Genomic DNA, 18,871 nt, shown 5'->3' with positions numbered 1-18,871 from the left:
AAACTTTTGGAAAAAGTGTGCATTTATAATACTAATCCTTTACCTTGTAGTAGCATTACACATGCCTTAGAAAACACATCAGCATATTTTGTTCCGTTAGGATCTTGGTCATCATAGAAATCCTACAAGCTTATTAACTACAAGCCTATTAACTATTAAAACAAAAGAAAAATAAGATTAAACATTGTTGTCTTCATGCTAAAGATGAGAAAATTGAGCCTCAGAGAGAGATTCAGTAGCTTGTCCAAATGTACAGCTAATAAATGGCACATTTGGAACTCAGACCCAACATCTCCTGATATCAGATTCACTGCTCTTTCCATTACATGATCCTGCCTCTGCCCCAAGAGAGATTATTTCCCCCATAAGTTTTATTTTCTTCTTTTTTTCTCCCCACCCCAAGAAGATTTTTAATGTGAAGTCGTTGTTGTAAATGTTGCATTGTATTTTGACGGAAAAATGTTTCTGTGATTTTGCTTAGCATTTATTATACAGTGTATTTGCACCTCTTCACAGCCCGTAACTCCATCAGCACTCGGAAGTACTTTCATGTGGCTGGCTATCCATGAGGATGGTTTAAGCATCTTAGAATACAACTCCATGGTAAGATTAAGTTTCACATTGCTCAGTGTACCGTACACAGAAGCTAATGATCTCTTCATGTGATTTTTCTCATACACAGATAACATTTTTCCTAATGCTGTGTAACAAATAGTCATTAAAACAAGATTGGACAGGGGCGCCTGGGTGGCTCAGTCGTTAAGCATCTGCCTTCGGCTCAGGTCATGATCCCAGGGTCCTGGGATCGAGCCCCACATCAGGCTCCCTGCTCCGTGGGAAGCCTGCTTCTCCCTCTCCCACTCCCCCTGCTTGTGTTCCCTCTCTTTTTAAAATCTTTTAAAAAAATAAAAATAAAAATAAAACAAGATTGGACAGGTTTTATATTGCATATGAGGAAAATATTAAGATACCATGACTAAATTGCGGTTGTATTTGTTTTTGTTTTTTTGAGTTGTTTTTTTAAGATTTTATTTATTTATTTGTTTGTTTGTTTTAGAAAGAGAGAACATAGTGGGGGGTGAGGAGCAAAGGGAAAGGGAGAGAGAATTTCAAGCACACTCCAGGCTGAGTGCAGAGCCCAGCTCGAGGCTTGATCTCATGACCCTGAGATCATGACCTGAGCCAAAACCAAGAGTTGGACGCTTAACCAACTGAGCCACCCAGGCACCCCAACCACAGTTGTATTTGTAAAATGACTATTCATTTATAGTGTTAGGAAGATTGCTTCCTGTGTAAAATGAAAGCCTTTAAGATAACATTAATGTAGAAACTTTAATTACGAAAGTTTAAGTTCGGTATCCCTAAGGCTTCTGTAACCATTTCTGTAACTTTCTGTAATATTACTTACCAGTTCACTTGTACATATGTGGTATTTTAGAGCTTTTTACATGATTAAATATAACGTCAAACTGTGCTTTCTACATGTTTATGTATCTATCTGAAATTTGCTTTATTTTTCTATCATATTTCATGTGTTCTTTTTTGTTTTGTTTTTAAATCTAGCAGACAGGAATTGTTAAATTCTCCTGGTAGGTGTAATGGGCTCTCTTATGTCTGGCTCTAGTCAGGGATCACTGAGAATTTTTTGGAAACCAAACTAATGGCTAGTGTTACAGTACTTTCTCCTTATAATTGCTAAAAAAACAAAAACAAAAACAAAACTTTTTGAAGAGCTTTATAGTTCTCGAATGCTAAGGTTCTTGAATGGGTAACTTGAAGATAGGTTATAAAATCGATGACCTAAAGTCAACAAAAATTGTAAACCAGTACTGAGTTACCTTAGGTAAGTAAGCCAGTTTCCTAGATCCTGGGAGATGGACACAGAGGTCAGGAGATAAGACACTGGTGGGCTGCCACTCATGGAGCATTGAGTGCTGGAATTGCCTGCTCAAAGTCTTGCAAGCTAATCATTAGATATGCAGATTCCTTTACCTATAAGCTGTACATTTTTTAATATTTAAAATTGTCTTAGCTACAGAGGGGGAAAAAATTGCTGCATGTATGGCAAAGGGTTGATATCCTTACGAAACAATAAGGGAATGATAAACACACCAATAGACAAATGGGCCAAGGCAATTCATAGAAGAAATACAGATGTTCAATAAATGTATTTTTAAATGTTAATTTCACTAGTAATCGAATACATTCAATTTAAAACAGTGAGATTCTACTTTTCACTAGTCAGGTTGGCAGAGATTTAAAAGAATGATTATATCTAGTGTTAGCAAGACTACAGTGCTGGGAATGTAACTGGGTGTAACTTTTCCAGAGGAGAGGTTGGAAATATTCTCAAAATTGTCCTTACTTTTTTGAGGTAGCAGTTCCGGTTATTTGAGATTTATAACTAAAGAAATAATTAGGTATGGGTATTTTGAAATATGTCAAAAATATGCATTATTGTTTAAGATAGTAACAAATAAAAAATGATTTAAATCTCCAGCAATAGGAGATTGGTTAAATAAAGCTGAAAATGATGTTATACAAGGACATTTGTTATCATGAAAAGATATCATGATTTGTTATTACATTTAAAAAGAAGCAGAATCCTAAACAATATGCATGATACTATTTATGTTTGTATCAAAATCTATATATCAAGGTGAAACATATGGATTTGCCAATATTTGACCATTTTTACCTTAAAAAGTATCAGTTTCATATGGTTCAACCTAATATAGATACATATAATGAGAGATCTTGAAGGACATATACAAAGTATTAACCGTGGTTTTCCACTGGATGCTGGAATATAGGTGCTTTTTATTTTCTTTTTGTATTTTCTGGTTTTTTCCACATTGAGTTATTAGAATCAAACTGTATTTTAATTATAAAGGTAAATGATGCCTACATAAAACTAGTACATTACTATCTATTTTGAATCTTAAGATTTTATATTAGAAAATAATTTTTATTATATATAACTAATAACAGCGGGCGCCTGGGTGGCTCAGTTGGTTAAGCGACTGCCTTCGGCTCAGGTCATGGTCCTGGAGTCCTGGGATCGAGTCCCGCGTCGGGCTCCCTGCTCGGCGGGGAGTCTGCTTCTCCCTCTGACCCTCCTCCCTCTCATGCTCTCTGTCTCTCATTCTCTCTGTCTCAAATAAATAAATAAAATCTTTAAAAATAAAAAAAATAAAAAAATAACTAATAACAGCATTTTTCTTTTTTAGTTAAGTATAGATAACACATAATATTAGTTTCATTAATATCAGCATTTTAATGGAAATATGTTATTAATCATTTCTCATCTTTCTTTGAAAGTAAAAAGTATATAAGATATTAACTTTTTCTTCTCTTTGAAGAGGTTAATAGTCAGCTATGTGTACAAGAGTCTAATGACCTTTGGAGGTCATCAAGATGATTTTATGATAGTCATTAACAATACACATTCAAAGGACAAACCAACAGAGAAATTACTTTTTGCCATGGCAAAACCCAAGGTGAGTACAAGCCTTTCTACTAACTTTTTTATACTAGTTTTTTTCATGCTAAAACATTTATTGTGCAAAAACTAAGTTGCAGATGGGAAAACAGATTTACTTATAATCAAACAGTTCTAGGTCCAAATTCTGGCTTACCTGATCTTGCTAAACTTTGGTTTCTTCACCTAAAAAATTATATAATGCTACCTACTTTTTTTGGCTTAAGAATTAAATGATGGGATTGTTAAATGCTTTAGCCCAGTGCCTGGTATATAGAAGGTTCAAAATAAGTGGTCTTGATGTAAGTTGTTGTCAGGTACTTTATACACATTATCTTATTTACGTGGGGTAATTCAGGTTATGGACTCATTAGTGAGAAGAATAAGGTTTTATAATTGAGACGTTACTTGTTCTGTGTAGTTTTAATGTCTGTAAGCAAAAACAGTAAGTACAAGGGCTATATTTTAGTATGTAATTCCAGTTTTAGTAAAAAGAATGAGAACCTGAGTTTCCTAAAACTTTGTCTTAAAAATGTCAACTAAAAAAGACTACCTCTTTAGAATCTGAAACTTTCTTTTTAAATGGCAGACATTCAAGTGAAGGCAGTTAACCAGTAAGTGCAGAAGATTGAGACATACTCAGGACTTTATTTAGTTTAAATAAAAAGTTGATATAATGTGCTAAATTTCTTAATTCATTTATACACAGATGTGGCTTTAAGATAACTGATAGACTTGCACTATCGTCACATTTTTTAATATTTGCCACTAAATTTGATTGTTTTTTAAGACCCATTCTTTTTTCTGGCTGAAGCAGCTGGAAAATATGTCAGTGGCTTGATGGTGTTGAACATGTAAGCACTTCACGGATCCGGAGAGAGAAGGGAATTCTGGAAGCCTGGGCACTTGCAAATGGAGACCACCTGTGGCCAGGTCTGGAAGTGCTGAGAACTTCTCCGGAGCACTAACAATTCTATTTTCCTTGTTTTAGATTCTTGAAATCACTCTTTTGATCGCCAGTTACATAAACAACTTCCATCAGCAAAAGGCAACCTTTCACCACCTCTCTGCTCCAGCGCTGCTCTCAGCCCAGACGCGGGGACCGGAAGCCAGGGCAGTGGGAAGCCAGCCCCTTCTGTCAAGTAGCAGACCGACTAAAGGACCCACCTTACTCTGAAAGCTCTGGAGCCTGAACATTCACTCCCATCCTCCGGGCGATGGTTGCATCAGCTACAAATAAGTTCATTTACACCCAGGCAGCATGGCACCCACACACTGGGATTCCAAACTTGAAAAATGCGGGGTGTCTTTTATTTGATTCTTAAATATTCAAATGAGTACGACTAATAAAACATAAACACAAGATGTGCCCACATGCTGACTTTCTCTTAGACTAACTGGGTTCGAATTCATCGTTTTCCCCCACCTCCTTTGTCCCTTGCCAGCAGACACATCATGCAATATGGCATTTTTCTTTTTTTTTTTTTTTGTCTTTTTAAAAAACATATTCTGGCAAAGGGAGATTCCAAACTCTCATTTGGCAAACCAGTTGATTATTTGGAAAGGCTCACTGCCAAAAAATCGAGTACTGTAATTAAATGTGCTTTTAATTAATGATACGGTGTTTGGAGAGAAGTAGAGAATACAGTGTCAGAAACAGTCGCAAGGGGGCGCCTGGGTGGCTCAGTCGTTGGGCGTCTGCCTTCGGCTCAGGTCATGATCCCAGGGTCCTGGGATCGAGTCCCACATCGGGCTCCCTGCTCGGCGGGAAGCCTGCTTCTCCCTCTCCCGCTCCCCCTGCTTGTGTTCCCTCCCTCGCTGTGTCTCTCTCTGTCAAATAAATAAAATCTTTAAAAAAAAAGAAAGAAAGAAAGAAACAGCCGCAGGATGCTGTTGAGGGGTAAATTTTTAGAGCAAGTGCAGTAAATCTGGCACTATGAATCATGGTGAGAAAATGGGCGTTAGGTAACCAGAACCTCCTGTGTGATATTAGAAAGTATACTCCATCACCTTTTCAGATCACTGGAGTGTAAAGTTTAAAACAAGACAGTGGGGGCACCTGGGTGGCTCAGTCGGTTAAGCGACTGCCTTCGGCTCAGGTCATGATCCCGGAGTCCAGAGATCGAGCCCCGCATCGAGCCCCGCATCGGGCTCCCTTCTGGGCGGGGAGTCTGCTTCTCCCTCTGACCCTACTCCCTCTTGTGCGCTCTCTCTCACTGTCTCTCTCAAATAAATAAATAGAATAAAATCTTTTAAAAAAAAAATCTTAAAAAAAAAAACACAAGACAGTGATTCCCCACATCCCTTAGCTATTACTGGATAGCCTGAGTTCACTGGAATATTGCCCACATTTCATTGCATTTGGTGCTGGGTCATCTTGACCTTATTTTGTTGAATAATATCTTTGAAAGCAAAGACAATTCTTATATTTTGCCCTCATATAGGCCTTTTTCATTATAGTTTTAACATAAATTCTCAAAATATTTTTTAAAAGAAAAGAGAAATCTTCTGTCAAAGGAGGTAAAATTTTAGTTGAGTGAGTCTAGAAATGTATTACTTTGCTAGGTTACACAAGTGGTCAGTTCATTCCAGTATGTGACTGTAAAACAAAGTAATTAGTATTCATGATAAAAATGAAACTGTGATAAGACATGAAAATTATATTGTAAAACCGTTTAATTGCAATAGTAATCATAAGTATACTTAATTTTATTTATGTATAGAATATTTGTATTTATTTTTTGCACATGTATTTATCACTCTGTGTGTGGTACTTTTTTTTAACCAATTTGAAAAAAAAATGTTAGCTGCTGAATTTATTTGTTGGCAGAGCCTTCATATTTTCTTCTTTGCTGCTTTCACCCTATGGCAATGTACTGTTGTCACGCTAAGCCTTTTAAAAATAATTCCATCTCACATTAGCATCCTTAGAAAGGACAGAGCCAAGAAATACAGTGCTTACCTAAGATTTTGCTTTATTGGTAATGACCAAAATAAGGTCAAAAAACCCCATAGAAGTAGATTTCCATTTACTGTTTCCCCTAAATCTTTTGAGCCACAACCACTCACTGCATAAGCAAGTTGGCTTTTGAGAATAAACTGGTTACCAGTTTGGAATGACTCTCAATAGTATTTTGGCTGGGATACAACAGAGTTTCTTAGTTCCCAGAAAAGTGTCCAATACTCATTAGTTGGTGAGCCAGAGGCATGCCACAGTTTACATAAGTGTGAGGGCTTTATTCTAAGGTAGTAGTTAGTTCACCATCTGGTAAGCACACCCCCCCTCCAAATCTTCTCATTTGAACAAGTAGTGAAGGCTTAGCTTAAACGGTGTACCTTATACTTGGCATTTATTTTTGATAGAACAGAGATAAAATATTTTGATGGAAAGAAATCAATTTTCTGTAACTCACGATGTGAAAATTTTATTTTCTGGGAAATTACTTGTATAGCCATTTAAAAAATTCAAAGTATGTTATTATGATTGGTTACAAGAGAATAATTGTTACATGTTTAATTGTAATATTTGTCTCCTATCATTTTCTTCCCTTTCAATCATAATAAATGATTTACAAAACCCATTTTGAGCATTATCTTTTGAACAATCTTCAGTAAGTACCTAATGTTTTCATTGTCAAAGCTGAGGTGTACTACTAGTGAAAATGGTAGTTATTACCTCCTTCTCTTGCATTCATGCTTTGTCTTCAGTGTTGCTTTGTTTTATCCATATAAAAGGAAACCGTTTTGGCAAATTGTAATTTTAAGATGTATGTATGCATATTGACACATATACAATATGTATAAATCATGGGGTTCTCCCATGATTTCATATAAGTTCCATAAGTAGCTTATTTCATGCAGGTGAGTTGATGGACTGTGTTCTAAAAATTTATTTTAAATGTTCTGGATTTTTTTATGCATGTGTCCTTAAAGTCAAATAGTGTCCTAGCTTGGAAATGAATTTAACTCTCAATTTACAAGAAAAGTTGGTCACAACTTACAGAGTCTTTGTTCGAAAATGTGCTTATTAATTGATTGTTTGGAAATTTTTCCCAAAGGAAAAAACACATAGTGGCTGGGTTCCTAGAACAATGCACTTACCCAATTGTACTGTAGTATAATCCTGAAGAATTAACCACCACAGATAATCATATTTCGCTAGACAAAGACTTCAAGTGTTCCTGGGTTGCCAAGAACACATTTCACCTGTCCACCTACCCCCTAGCTGCCATGGAATTTGGACTTCCCCAATGCAGAGTCTCTGGACTGATTCCTGCAGATCAAAGGCTCCAGGAATGTGGGGACTGAGGGAAGAGCAGTGAGGAGCAGGAATAACAGGGTGGAGAAGCTTCCCTGCTAACGGGTTCATGGAGAAATGGTATCTCCTCTTGTTTTTCCCTGTTCTCTTTTCCCTGAAAGAAGAAAGGGATTTTACTGCTACAAGAGTAACTTTAAACTCCGAATTAAGGGGCGCCTTGGTGACTCAATTGGTGAAGCGTTTCCCTTCAGCTCAGGTCATGATCTCAGGATCCTGGGATCCTGTCCGGCTGTCTGCTCATCAGGGAGTCTGCTTCTCCCTCAGTCTCTGCCCCTCCCCCCACTCGTGCACAAGCACTCTCTCTCAAATAAAATCTTTTAAAAAAAAAGAAACAACTCCAAATTAAGGTAAAGTCCACACATAGATATTAACATGAAGTAAGATTCATCCTTATCCCAGTTGGAACCAAGATTCACACTTCTCTTGGGCACTTAAGTGGGAAGGTGACTCCTGCAAAGAAGAGATGGATGGACCTCGACAGAAGCTGGGGTGAGGAGATGAAATACACACTTGCTCTACACCATAATTTTACCTGTTGAACTTAATTTTGCCTATATCAAACATAGTCACAGTGATTCTGGAGGCATATTTATAATCAATGTCAATCTGAAATCTTCACCGTATGCTTTATAAGTATTTTTAGGTCCAGTAATAGTCAAGAAACAAAAACTTGCTTACTAGGGTAACATCTATTAGCAAATAACTCCAGAACAAGACTCAAGTGTTCACCACAGCACTTGAATACAGGGTACCCTTCCTTCCAGCACTTTGCTAACATAATCTAATCAATGGGAGGGGTGGGTGAGTGGGGGTTGGGATCCCTTTCAGAAGATAGATTATATTGGTGGCTTTATTAAATCGACAACTCTTCAAAAGCACAGGCAGCAAAGTAAAAAAAAAAAAAAAAAGACAAATGGGACAACTCCAAACTTCACAACTTCCGCACATCGAAAGAAACAAAGTGAAAAGGCAACCTGTAGAATGGGAGAAAATAATTGCAAGTCATGTATCTGATGAAGGGGTTAATATCCAGGGTAGATAAGGAATTTATCAACAAAACAGCTTCATTCAGCAGAAAACATGCCAATTTCCTCCAGAGGGGGAATGACTTGAGCTTCCCAATTCTAGTTTAAAAAAATCCCAGAGAAAGGCTCTACGGGGCCCAACTCAGGTGTTTACTCTGAACCACTTCAAATGCTCAATATGAGGGGCACCTGGGTGGCACAGTTGGTTAAGCATCTGACTGTTGATTTCGGCTCAGGTCATGAACTTGGGGTCGTGAGATCGAGCCCAAGTCCAGCTCTATATGCTGAGCAGGGAGCCAGCTTAAGATTCGCCCACCTGACCCCTCCCCCCACTGCCTTGTGCAGCATGTGTGCTCTCCCTCTCTCTCAAAAAATAAAAATAAAAAAAGCTCAATATGAGGAGAATGCTTAAGTAAATTATGAGAACCCTGTATAGTGGAATATTATGCAGCCATCAAAGTTATGTTTATGGTGGATTTTTTTTTAAAGATTTATTTATTTATTTGAGAGAGAGAGAATGAGAGAGAGCGAGTACATGAGAGGGGGGAGGGTCAGAGGGAGAAGCAGACTCCCTGCCGAGCAGGGAGCCCGATGCCGGACTCGATCCCGGGACTCCAGGATCATGACCTGAGCCGAAGGCAGTCGCTTAACCGACTGAGCCACCCAGGCACCCTACGATGGATTTTTAAAAATTGAGATGAGAAATACATGTTAAAATCAGAATGTTAATTAACTTTACAGTAAAATCTCAACTGTAAGAGGACAGATTAGAATGAAATACACCAAAATGTTTAATAGGTATTGCTTCTGGGGTGTGCTTCTTTTACCCTCTTCATTTTTTCCATACACTATTTTTTTCTCTACAATAAGCTTATATAACTTTGAAAACAAGGGGGAAAAGGTGAAAACTCTGTCATTGTCTGGGCTATTGTTAATGGCTTCCATATGGACTTCCAGACTCCAAAACATCCTTCCCACAGCTGCAAAAAATTCTCTCACTGGAACTCAGGTCCAGTCCTGGAGCACCCCTATTTTAAAATCATATTTGGTTTTTTACAACCAACACAGTAAAATCCAGGCTGCAAGATCCTTCAACGAAGCCCAATCAACCTGCCCAGTTTCCTCTCCCACCATAGTCACACCACTTTATATGCTTGCCCCTTAACCATTCACAATTCCCCAAATACACTCTGCACACATCTGTATTCTTCTGCACTGTTGTTTATTCCACCCAGCAAGCATCATAAAATTGTCTTCTTCTCTATTACCACCATTGAAATCCTTGAGTCTTTTAGGGGTCACCCAGTAGGGGAGCTCAAATCTCTATATATTCCTACCTTAAGAACAATTTTCATCTACCCAGGAAGGTCGCTTTGTCCAAATATGAAGCCTCAGGAGGCATAAGGGTAGAAAAGGGAACTCATCTGCTCAACGAGATCAGCAGAATCCCCTGATTCACCTCTGAACCCATGCTGGTGACCAGGGCCCAGCCAGACAACTTTTACCTTCCTTGTTACCAGGCTTCTTTCTTCAACCTTCTATCCCAGTTATCCAAACAATTATACCTTTAAGATATTAGTAGCGTGCCTGGCACATAGCAAGTAAATGGCAAAAATGTTAGCTGCCACTTTTGTTATTCATATCAACAGGGCTTCCTAATTAATATACAAAGGGCTTCCAAAGTTCCAGAACTCATTATTATAATTCATTACACTCTGTCCCACACCAGTTTGTGAACTTATAGGCAGGCTAGCTCCAAGATATAGATGCTGATTCAATGGCAGATGTACCAACCTCCCTTGCGATCATCCTCTCTCTATTGAACTGCACTCCTTTTACATCCCTTTCTATGTGCAACTGTAGTCTGTTATGTCTTCAGAATGCACCTAGGTGTTGGGAGGATTTTGATCCCAAAGATTTTATGTCGTGAATGCTTTTTTTTGTTCCTTAAAAAAATTTTTTTTGCTTCATTTCCAGGAATGTGATCTTTGTGTTTCTTTGTTCAAAGTTGCGGATCGGTAGCTTACAACATGATAATACCAAGCATGAAGCACTTATAATGTGTCAGGCACACATAATTTATGTTTTACATATATTTATTTCATTTCAAACTCATAAATTTCCCCTGCTTTACATGATCAGATACTGAGGCTTGGAGATACTGAATGATTTACCCACCGTGGCAATGTGGCAACTTAGCCAGTGTGGCTGAGTCAGAATGGAAATCTAAGTCCATCTAAAGCCCACCTTCTTGAACATCACACCATTCATTACACCAAGCCAAATGGCAAAAGGGTATAAGGAGAGTATCTCCTTCAATATTCAAAACATCTTGGGCCAGAGAGGCTAGGTCTACCGAGCATTCAAAATAGATCAAATACTGTCACTGCCCTGAAGGTTTCAACCCTCTTTGGCATAATTACTTACTCTTATGATGTGATTTTTTTATACCTCTCTACAATAGCTTATAGCACTGGCTTTCTTTTAGTTGTGTGCATCCTTCTCAAGAGCGGAGATCTTGTCTTACCTCTTCATTCCATACTCTGCGTAGCGCTCATGCATATAGTAATAACTCAATGTTTGCTATTGATTCGGAGATAAAGTAAATGAAGTATCATGGAGATGCGTTTGCTTTATTAACTTAATAAATGATGTGCTATTGCATAAACCCAGAAAGAACTAAACAAGCATAAAGTTGGAAAATACCAAAATCACAATTCTCTAGTAAATCACTAGAAAACAGCTCAGGAGTTTGTTTCACCCTCCATTCCCAAGTGTCGCTGGCGGGGAGAGAAAAGTGACTGAAAAGAGAGAGCAGACATCCCTGCCATATAGTCTGGTACTCGGTAGAATACTTTTTTTTTTTTTTTTTTTGACAGAGAGAGACACAGCGAGAGAGGGAACACAGCAGGGAGAGTGGGAGAGGGAGAAGCAGGCTTCCCACGGAGCAGGGAGCCTGATGTGGGGCTCGATCCCAGGATCCCGGGATCATGACCTGAGCCGAAGGCAGACGCTTAACGACCGAGCTACCCAGGCGCCCCCTAGTAGAATACTTTTTAAGTAAAAGAACACTTCCAGCCCAGAGCTTTTAGGTTCCAGGTCTGTCAGACGGCTCACCTCATTCTCTCACATAGAGGATGAGGCATTGAGCGAGAATTGAACAGGAACGCTGAGAACTACATTTCCCATGATGCCCTCTGTCGCACGCAACGCAGCCTGTGCCGTCGCTCCCATGGCAACCCAAGAGTCCGCACAATCCGGCAGGTCTCGGAGCTCGCTGGCGTCCTGGTTTTAAGCAGGCCCCAAACGCTGAGCCCACGACGCTGGGGCTGTCGAGCCACGATGCCCAGGTATCCCCCGCAGCCTTGTTTGCCCCCCGGTTTATGCTCCCCTCGAGAGTCTGGCTTTCCTCTCTTTCCCACCCCAGCCTGGAAGGAGCAGGGGAGGGAGGGCCGCTGGGGGTCTATTTAGGGAGAGGAGCCTAGGAGGTCCTGCCTGTGGAAGAAAATTCTGAATCTTTTTTGCTTGCAACCGCTGTCTGGATGGTCAGGGATCCCTATGAACTACCCTCGAGCATATGGATTCAGTCACAAGCAGGTAGAAAAGTTCCCCGGGTAGAAAACTAAGATTTTGAAAGATCATTAAACTCCAACCGTTCACTTACTAAGTAAAAATTTCTTGCAGGCCAAGGAATGTTCTAGAAGCAGGGGTTCAGGCAGTGAATTAGACCACAAAGCCCCCTCCTCAGAGTTCTCCGCATCTCCCTTCGTGGTGCAGGGTTTCAGGACAACAATAAATGAGGGAAACTTGGGAAAGCTGTGTGAAAAGTGTGAGATGGCGTTTGAAGGGGGGCCCGTAAAATATATTTTAGCTCTTCAGTTCTGTGATGTCAGTTTTAATTTCCTGCTCTCAAGATCACACCTGAACCTTCTCTGAACAACTTACAAGGAGGTCAGGAACTGAGAGGGGTTCTGGAGTCCAGAGCAGGATAAATCTGTTTTTCTCACCTTGTGGATCAGGGCCTGATCTCTGTTGAGTTTACGAACCTTAATGTGAAGAATGGTCAGCTTACTTCCCATCGTGGGGTAATTGGTTGCACATGGTTATAGTTACAAATTTCCACCGGGGGCACCTCCTGCTCTCCTCTCTGCTGGGAGCTTGGAAAGCAGATAATCACGTTTTGAAAGAATGGTGTGTAAATGAAGAGCAGACAGGCCTGGACTGGCTTTCAGGGAGATCACCTGTGAAATAAGTGCAGACATTTTAGTGCAGACATTTAGGGACACCTCTATTGGTCTTTTATAGCCCCTTTCTTCATCCCTGTTTCTTGAATAATTATTATAAGCTCTCAGTAATTTTAGATAATTATATTTAGGTCAAGCCCTAAATGGAATGAATTACCACATTTTGACAATCAATCATGATAATCTTATAAGGTTGGTATTCTTCTTTATTGGCATTTTAGGGAAGAAACAGAAGTGAGCCTGGGGAAGAGCACAGAAGCTTGCATATATTAGCTGCTCAATAAATATTTGTTGAATTAATAAAGGAATGAAGAATCCAGAGAGGTTGGATAATTTGCCCAAGTTGGTATATGTAGAAAGTAGCAGATTCATGCTTGGAACACATCAAATCTTGTATTTTTTTTAGTTCAATACTCCATTTTTCATTTTGGCTTTAATTAAAAAAAAAGTATAATCTTATTTGTGAAAAAATACATATGTTCGTAGAGAGATGAATGGGAAGATGATTTTCAAAATGTGGTTTTAGATTAGTTTTTTCTTTCATTATATTTTATATATTAAAACAGGGAATCTTGAGCCAGAAATATAATTTAAAAACAAAAAAGAAAAATTTCAGAAAACAAAGATTATTTGGTGTGCTGGTTTTACATGCTCCCCATTTTCCTAGATGGTGGTGGTTTTCAAGTTGTAGATGTCCAAAATGCTTTGTACATTCATGTACATGTCTGAGAAACTAACCCAGACAGCTTTCAGCCTTGGCTGGAAGTCCCAAAATAAGGCAGCCTCAGATCCTAGCGACAAAGGCTCTGCTTATCATTTTCAGCTTTCTTCTGTGAACCAGGACAAAGAAAATGACTAATCCTCAGAGGTTTTATCAGCTTATTGTCCCCCAGGAAATAATGTTGATTTGTTTTATAAATTTAACTGAAATAAAATTTCTCTGAACTTGAAATAAATATTGGAAAGGATTCCCTTTGATTCTCTAAATTTTATTTTTCTGCCTCTCCTAGTGAAACTCTCTGGGAAATCGCAAAAGCCGAAGTGGAAAAACGAAGTAGTGGAAGTGAAGGTGATGGACTTGAAATTGGAGAAAAATCTGTTTTCTTCATTGGAAGTAAAAATGGGGTAATGCACATTTTTCCTACTTTTTCCCCCCAAGTATTATGATGATTTAACAACCAATGGTAAAATTCATTGTAATACTTGGGTAAAAATTTGGATACTTCAGCTCTTCAGCCAGATAACCAGTCTCTGGCCTGCTGGTTACCTTGGAGCTGGTTGTGCCTTGTATGAAGGTGTCCTGTGCATGGGTGAGTGGGGACTAACATCCAGCCTGGGCACTTCTGTTGTCAAGTGGTATGCTCTGACGTGGGCCACAGCAGCCCGGAGGAGCACTTGTTTCAAATTAGACCACCTGGAGGAAGAGTCCTCTTTCCCCAAAGCACCATAAATGCTAATCCGATGGCCATAGTTCTGGTAACTTGTACAGCTGAAACACGCATATAGATAACAGAAACATGGACCGGATACAGTATGATACATTTACCCTTCACTTATTTTAACTAGAGTCGCAGAAACTGAAGGAAACCTGTAGATACTCTAGCCTTCTACTCGGGTCAATGGAGGTACGTCTTAGGGCTGATGAACTCTAGAAATGTATGCAGAATTGTGTGTGATTGTGTATCAGTGTGTTTTTATGGGAAATTAGGTTCCCCCAGCATTCTAGCACCTTCAAAAAGGTTAAGTAAGAGCCACTATAAACAGTGGTCATATAGTTTATGGTTGACTATCTCTAGCAATGGGGGAGTTGTCTTCCACAAGGCAGCCTTGTTCCATTTTCCTTAATTTCTAGTTACAAGAAAACCTGCGTTTCATTGAACTGCCAATGTTCCTAATTCTGACCTGTAAAAATATACAAATACTTGGTATTCCTAATTCCAAGGTCCTAATTCTTGGTCCTAATTCTGACTTGAAACAGTATAGGAATAGGTCTGATTTTTCTTCTGCTTTTTAAACCTTCAGATATTTTAAAATTGCCCTTCAAATAATTAATGGCAACCACTTGTCTCCCTGAGTCTGTTTCAGCTTTAAGATCTTCATTTCTTTCGGTCATGCCTTCTGTGTCATGGATTCCATATCAGTCACGGATTTTCTGTCATGATTTTAGTAACTCTCAACTGGAATTATACTAATAAGTAATTCTCAGGAGAATTCTAGTAATCGCATAACCCTGTTCACTAAGGTTGAGCTTGAGATCTGTCTTTTTCATATATGCTGTTTTGTCCTTAATTTTCTTAGATTGGGCCCTTTGTTACAGTCTGTTTGTACTTTTCATTACTTTTATTAAAGTGATTCACATACGTGGTTTAAAAGGTACATAAAGTAAATCACCGAACCTCTCCACATTGTTCAGGGCCTCTCCTTAAAGCAGCCTTTTTAATAGCTTTTACTGTTTTTTTTTTTAATAATTTACTTATCTATGAAATAGCTTATAGGCTATTTTTAGACTTAAAATGTTAGACATTATCTGTTGAATTTTTGATAATAGTATAAGAGTATTTAATTCTAGCTCTTTTTTTATGATTTTTTTTTTTTATTTTTAAGTAATCTCTACATCCAACATGGGGCTTGAACTCACTACCCGGAGATCAAGCGTTGCATGCTCTACTGACTGAGCCACTCACTTCTAGCCCCCATCTGCAACATAGTTGTTGTTATAATTTGGGACTAAATCAGTATGTTAATTTATTATTTCTAAAACTTACTTGCTGCTGAGCCAAATGGATTACTTTCTTTTAAGATTTTATTTATTTATTTGACAGAGAGAGCACAAGCACAAGTAGGGGGAGCAGGGGGAGCAGCAGAAGGGGAGAGAGAAGCAGGCTTCCCGCTGAGCAGAGAGCCCGGTGTGGGGCTCAATCCCAGGACCCTGGGATCATGACCCGAGCCAAAGGCAGATGCTTAACCGACTGAGCCATCCAGGCGCCCCTGTTTTGTTTTGTTTTGTTTTTTAAAGGTTTTGTTTGTTTATTTGAGAGAGAGGACCCTGGAGAGGGTCCTGGAAAGAGCATCCCAGGACCCTGAGACCATGATCCGAGCTGAAGTCAGACACTTAACCAACTAAGTCACCCAGGCGCCCCTCTTTTTTTGTTTTGTTTTTAAAGATTTTATTTATTAGAGTGTGTGTGCAGTCAGAGGGAGGGGCAGAGGGATAGGGAGAAAGAGAATCTCAAGCGGACTCCACACCCAGCACAGAGCCCGATGTGCGGCTCAGTCTCATGACCCCAAAATCCTGACGTGAGCCAAACTCGAGAGTTGGATGCTCAACCAACTGAGCCACCAAGGCGCCCCTACTTCTTTTCTCTTGAGTAACTTTTTCAGAATTTTTAAAATGCCTTGTTTTTTTATTTGCTTAGCTTTGATGTGTATGTACCTTAGTTTTTATATGCATTAGTTACTTGTTGCTACTTAATAATAAATTAAAACATAGCAGCTTTTTTTTTTTTTAAGATTTTATTTATTTATTTGACAGAAAGACACAGCACGAGAGGGAACACAAGCAGGGGGGAGCAGCAGAGGGAGAGGGAGAAGAAGCAGGCTTCCCGCGGAGCAGGGAGCCCGATGTGGGGCTCAATCCCAGGACCCTGGGATCATGACCTAAGCCAAAGGCAGACGCTTAACGACTGAGCCACCCAGGCGCCCCAACATGACAGCTTTTAAAACAGCAAACATTATCTCACCTAGTTTATGAGGTCCAGGAATCTGAGAGCAGTTTAGTTATGTGGTTCTGGCTCAGGGTCTTTCATGAAGTTGTAGTCAAGATGTCATCTGGGACTAAAGTCATTAAACAGCTCAACTAAACTGGAGAATCAGTTTCTAAGCTTGTTGACATGGTTGCTGGCAAGAGGCCTCAGTTCCTTGATGACCGTTGGCCAGGCTTCAATTCTTCACATACATGCCTCTCCGTAGGGCTGCGTACAACATGGCAGCTTGCTTCCCCCCAGAGCAAGAGATCCAAAAGGGAACAGGTGCCCCAGATAGAAGCTGCAGCCTTTTATAACCTAATCTTGGAAAGTGACGTGTCATCACTTCTGCCATAAGCTATTGATCACAAAGACCAACTCTGGTACAGTGTAAGGGACCACACCTGGGTGTGAATACCACCAGCAAGGGGGATCATTCGGGACCGTCCTTGAAGCTGGCTCCCCAGCGACATATTGCTGATTCCACAATCCCCAACAGGCATTCTGTATAATCTCCATCTAGGCGGTTGTATCAGAGCATCTGAAAGTTCCCCTCTCCAGCCAGAGTCCTGCCACCTTTTGACCCACTGTGCTCGTCCGTACCGTGGTTCACACGAGCGGCTGCATAATTACCCTCCTTCGCCCGCGTCTTGGGAATTCCCTTTGCCTCTTTCTTGAGTTAGAACTTAAGTTTCCTGGACCCTGTGTCTTCCTTGTTCTTGGTTTACTCACTCACCTTGATGCAGCACATTCTCTTGTAGTTTCCTGGGAAAGCATTACATGGGAAGTAAAACTTAGGAGACCCTGCATGGCTAAAAATTCCTTTATTTTCTCTCACTCTGGGTTGAATGTTTATCTGGGTATAGAATCCTATCTTAGAATGAGTCACTTAACCTCTCTCTGATCCTAGTTTCTGTTTGAGTCTGGATTGTTTCCTTTAGGAGTGACAGAAAACTGAACTCAAACTGATGTAAGCACTTTTTTGAATTGTTGGTATCCTCTTCGCTATTAGACGTTATCTGTATCCCAATAGAGATGTGTACATGAGATATCATATATTAATACAGTCAGGTAACAGTCTAATTACCGTGACAAGATTACATCTGTTCTGCTCTTTGTTTATTTTCACCCAAATGCATTCTTCTTGCATGTTTGTGAATTTCCATATAAATACACAAAGTGTGCTGTATTTTCTCTCCCCTTCTGTCTCTCTTTATTCCTTTACACCAATATATTTTACTCATAAGTCTCATGCCACAAGTTCTGGTAATTCATATGAGGTCGTTTTGCTTCCCTGTGATAATACTGCACTTATTATTACCTGCACTGTTGTGTATCTGTCGCTGTAAATATTCTTTCCAGGACTTGTCTCAGCTGTTTCCTCTTGTGAATTACTTGGACCCTCTTCCATTATTGTCTTAAAATTTTTCTTAATGTTATACCCAATGACATCTCAATTTATGTGGGCATTTTTCTCTCATTTTCTCCACTCTGATTTTTTTTTTAAAGATTTTATTCATTTATTAGAGAGAGAGAGAGCATGGGTGGGGGGCAGAGAGAGGGAGAAGCAGACCCCCTACTGAGCAGGGAGCCTGACACCGGGCTCGATCCCAGGACCCTGAGATCATGACCTGAGCCGAAAGCAGCCACTTAACCACCTGAGCCACCCAAGCATCCCTCCACCCTGATTTAGATTGTCAAGTCTCTAGGCATAGTCTTATCATCCTCTTGACATAGGTTTCCTCTCTTATCAAGTGATAAATCATTCAGTACCTTAGGGTATGGGCCAGAAAACTGACTAACCTTTTATTTTCCAGAGCTTCTGTTCTCATCCCAGACCTCATCCTCTAGGTAGAAAAGTGGGAAGGAAATGACTTGACTTCTAAATTTTTCTTTCTCCAGTTTTCCACAGTATATAATCTGGTTGTGAGAAGATGCTTCCTGGGGTTTCTTAAGAGAGAGCAGATACTAGTTACACATCTTCCACACACATCTTAGTGATCACGGCACCCTTTTCTACTGAGTCTGAAGATGACATCTAACCCGTAGCATTCCAGGAA

The 18,871-nt window shown here is 39.6% G+C and overlaps 2 protein-coding genes across 7 annotated transcripts in view; both read left to right on the top strand.

Moving 5' to 3' along the window:
• Positions 1–5,213, top strand: part of PLEKHH2 (pleckstrin homology, MyTH4 and FERM domain containing H2) — a 106,377-nt gene extending 101,164 nt beyond the window's left edge. The window contains exons 28-30 of the mRNA XM_035001670.1: positions 517–603; positions 3,363–3,500; positions 4,473–5,213. Of these exons, the coding sequence (XP_034857561.1) occupies positions 517–603; positions 3,363–3,500; positions 4,473–4,658 (411 nt within the window). The 3' untranslated portion in view covers positions 4,659–5,213. The remainder of the gene's footprint in view (positions 1–516; positions 604–3,362; positions 3,501–4,472) is intronic.
• A 6,818-nt stretch (positions 5,214–12,031) lies between these two features.
• The window catches only part of DYNC2LI1 (dynein cytoplasmic 2 light intermediate chain 1), a 43,236-nt gene continuing 36,396 nt past the window's right edge, over positions 12,032–18,871 (top strand). For 3 of the 6 annotated variants that reach the window (XM_035001668.1, XM_035001664.1, XM_035001667.1), the window contains exons 1-3: positions 12,032–12,174; positions 13,200–13,260; positions 14,079–14,193. In XM_035001668.1, the coding sequence (XP_034857559.1) occupies positions 13,217–13,260; positions 14,079–14,193 (159 nt within the window). In that variant the 5' untranslated portion in view covers positions 12,032–12,174; positions 13,200–13,216. Of the gene's footprint in view, positions 12,175–12,257; positions 12,422–13,199; positions 13,261–14,078; positions 14,194–14,634; positions 14,694–18,871 lie in introns of those variants that run through there. The other 3 variants (XM_035001666.1, XM_035001665.1, XM_035001669.1) reach the window with 3 other exon arrangements.

This window comes from Mirounga leonina, unplaced genomic scaffold (assembly GCF_011800145.1).
Source record: "Mirounga leonina isolate KUSES-001 unplaced genomic scaffold, KU_Mleo_1.0 Mir_125, whole genome shotgun sequence".
NCBI lineage: Eukaryota > Metazoa > Chordata > Mammalia > Carnivora > Phocidae > Mirounga > Mirounga leonina.
This window is presented reverse-complemented; position numbering and strand designations above follow the sequence as displayed.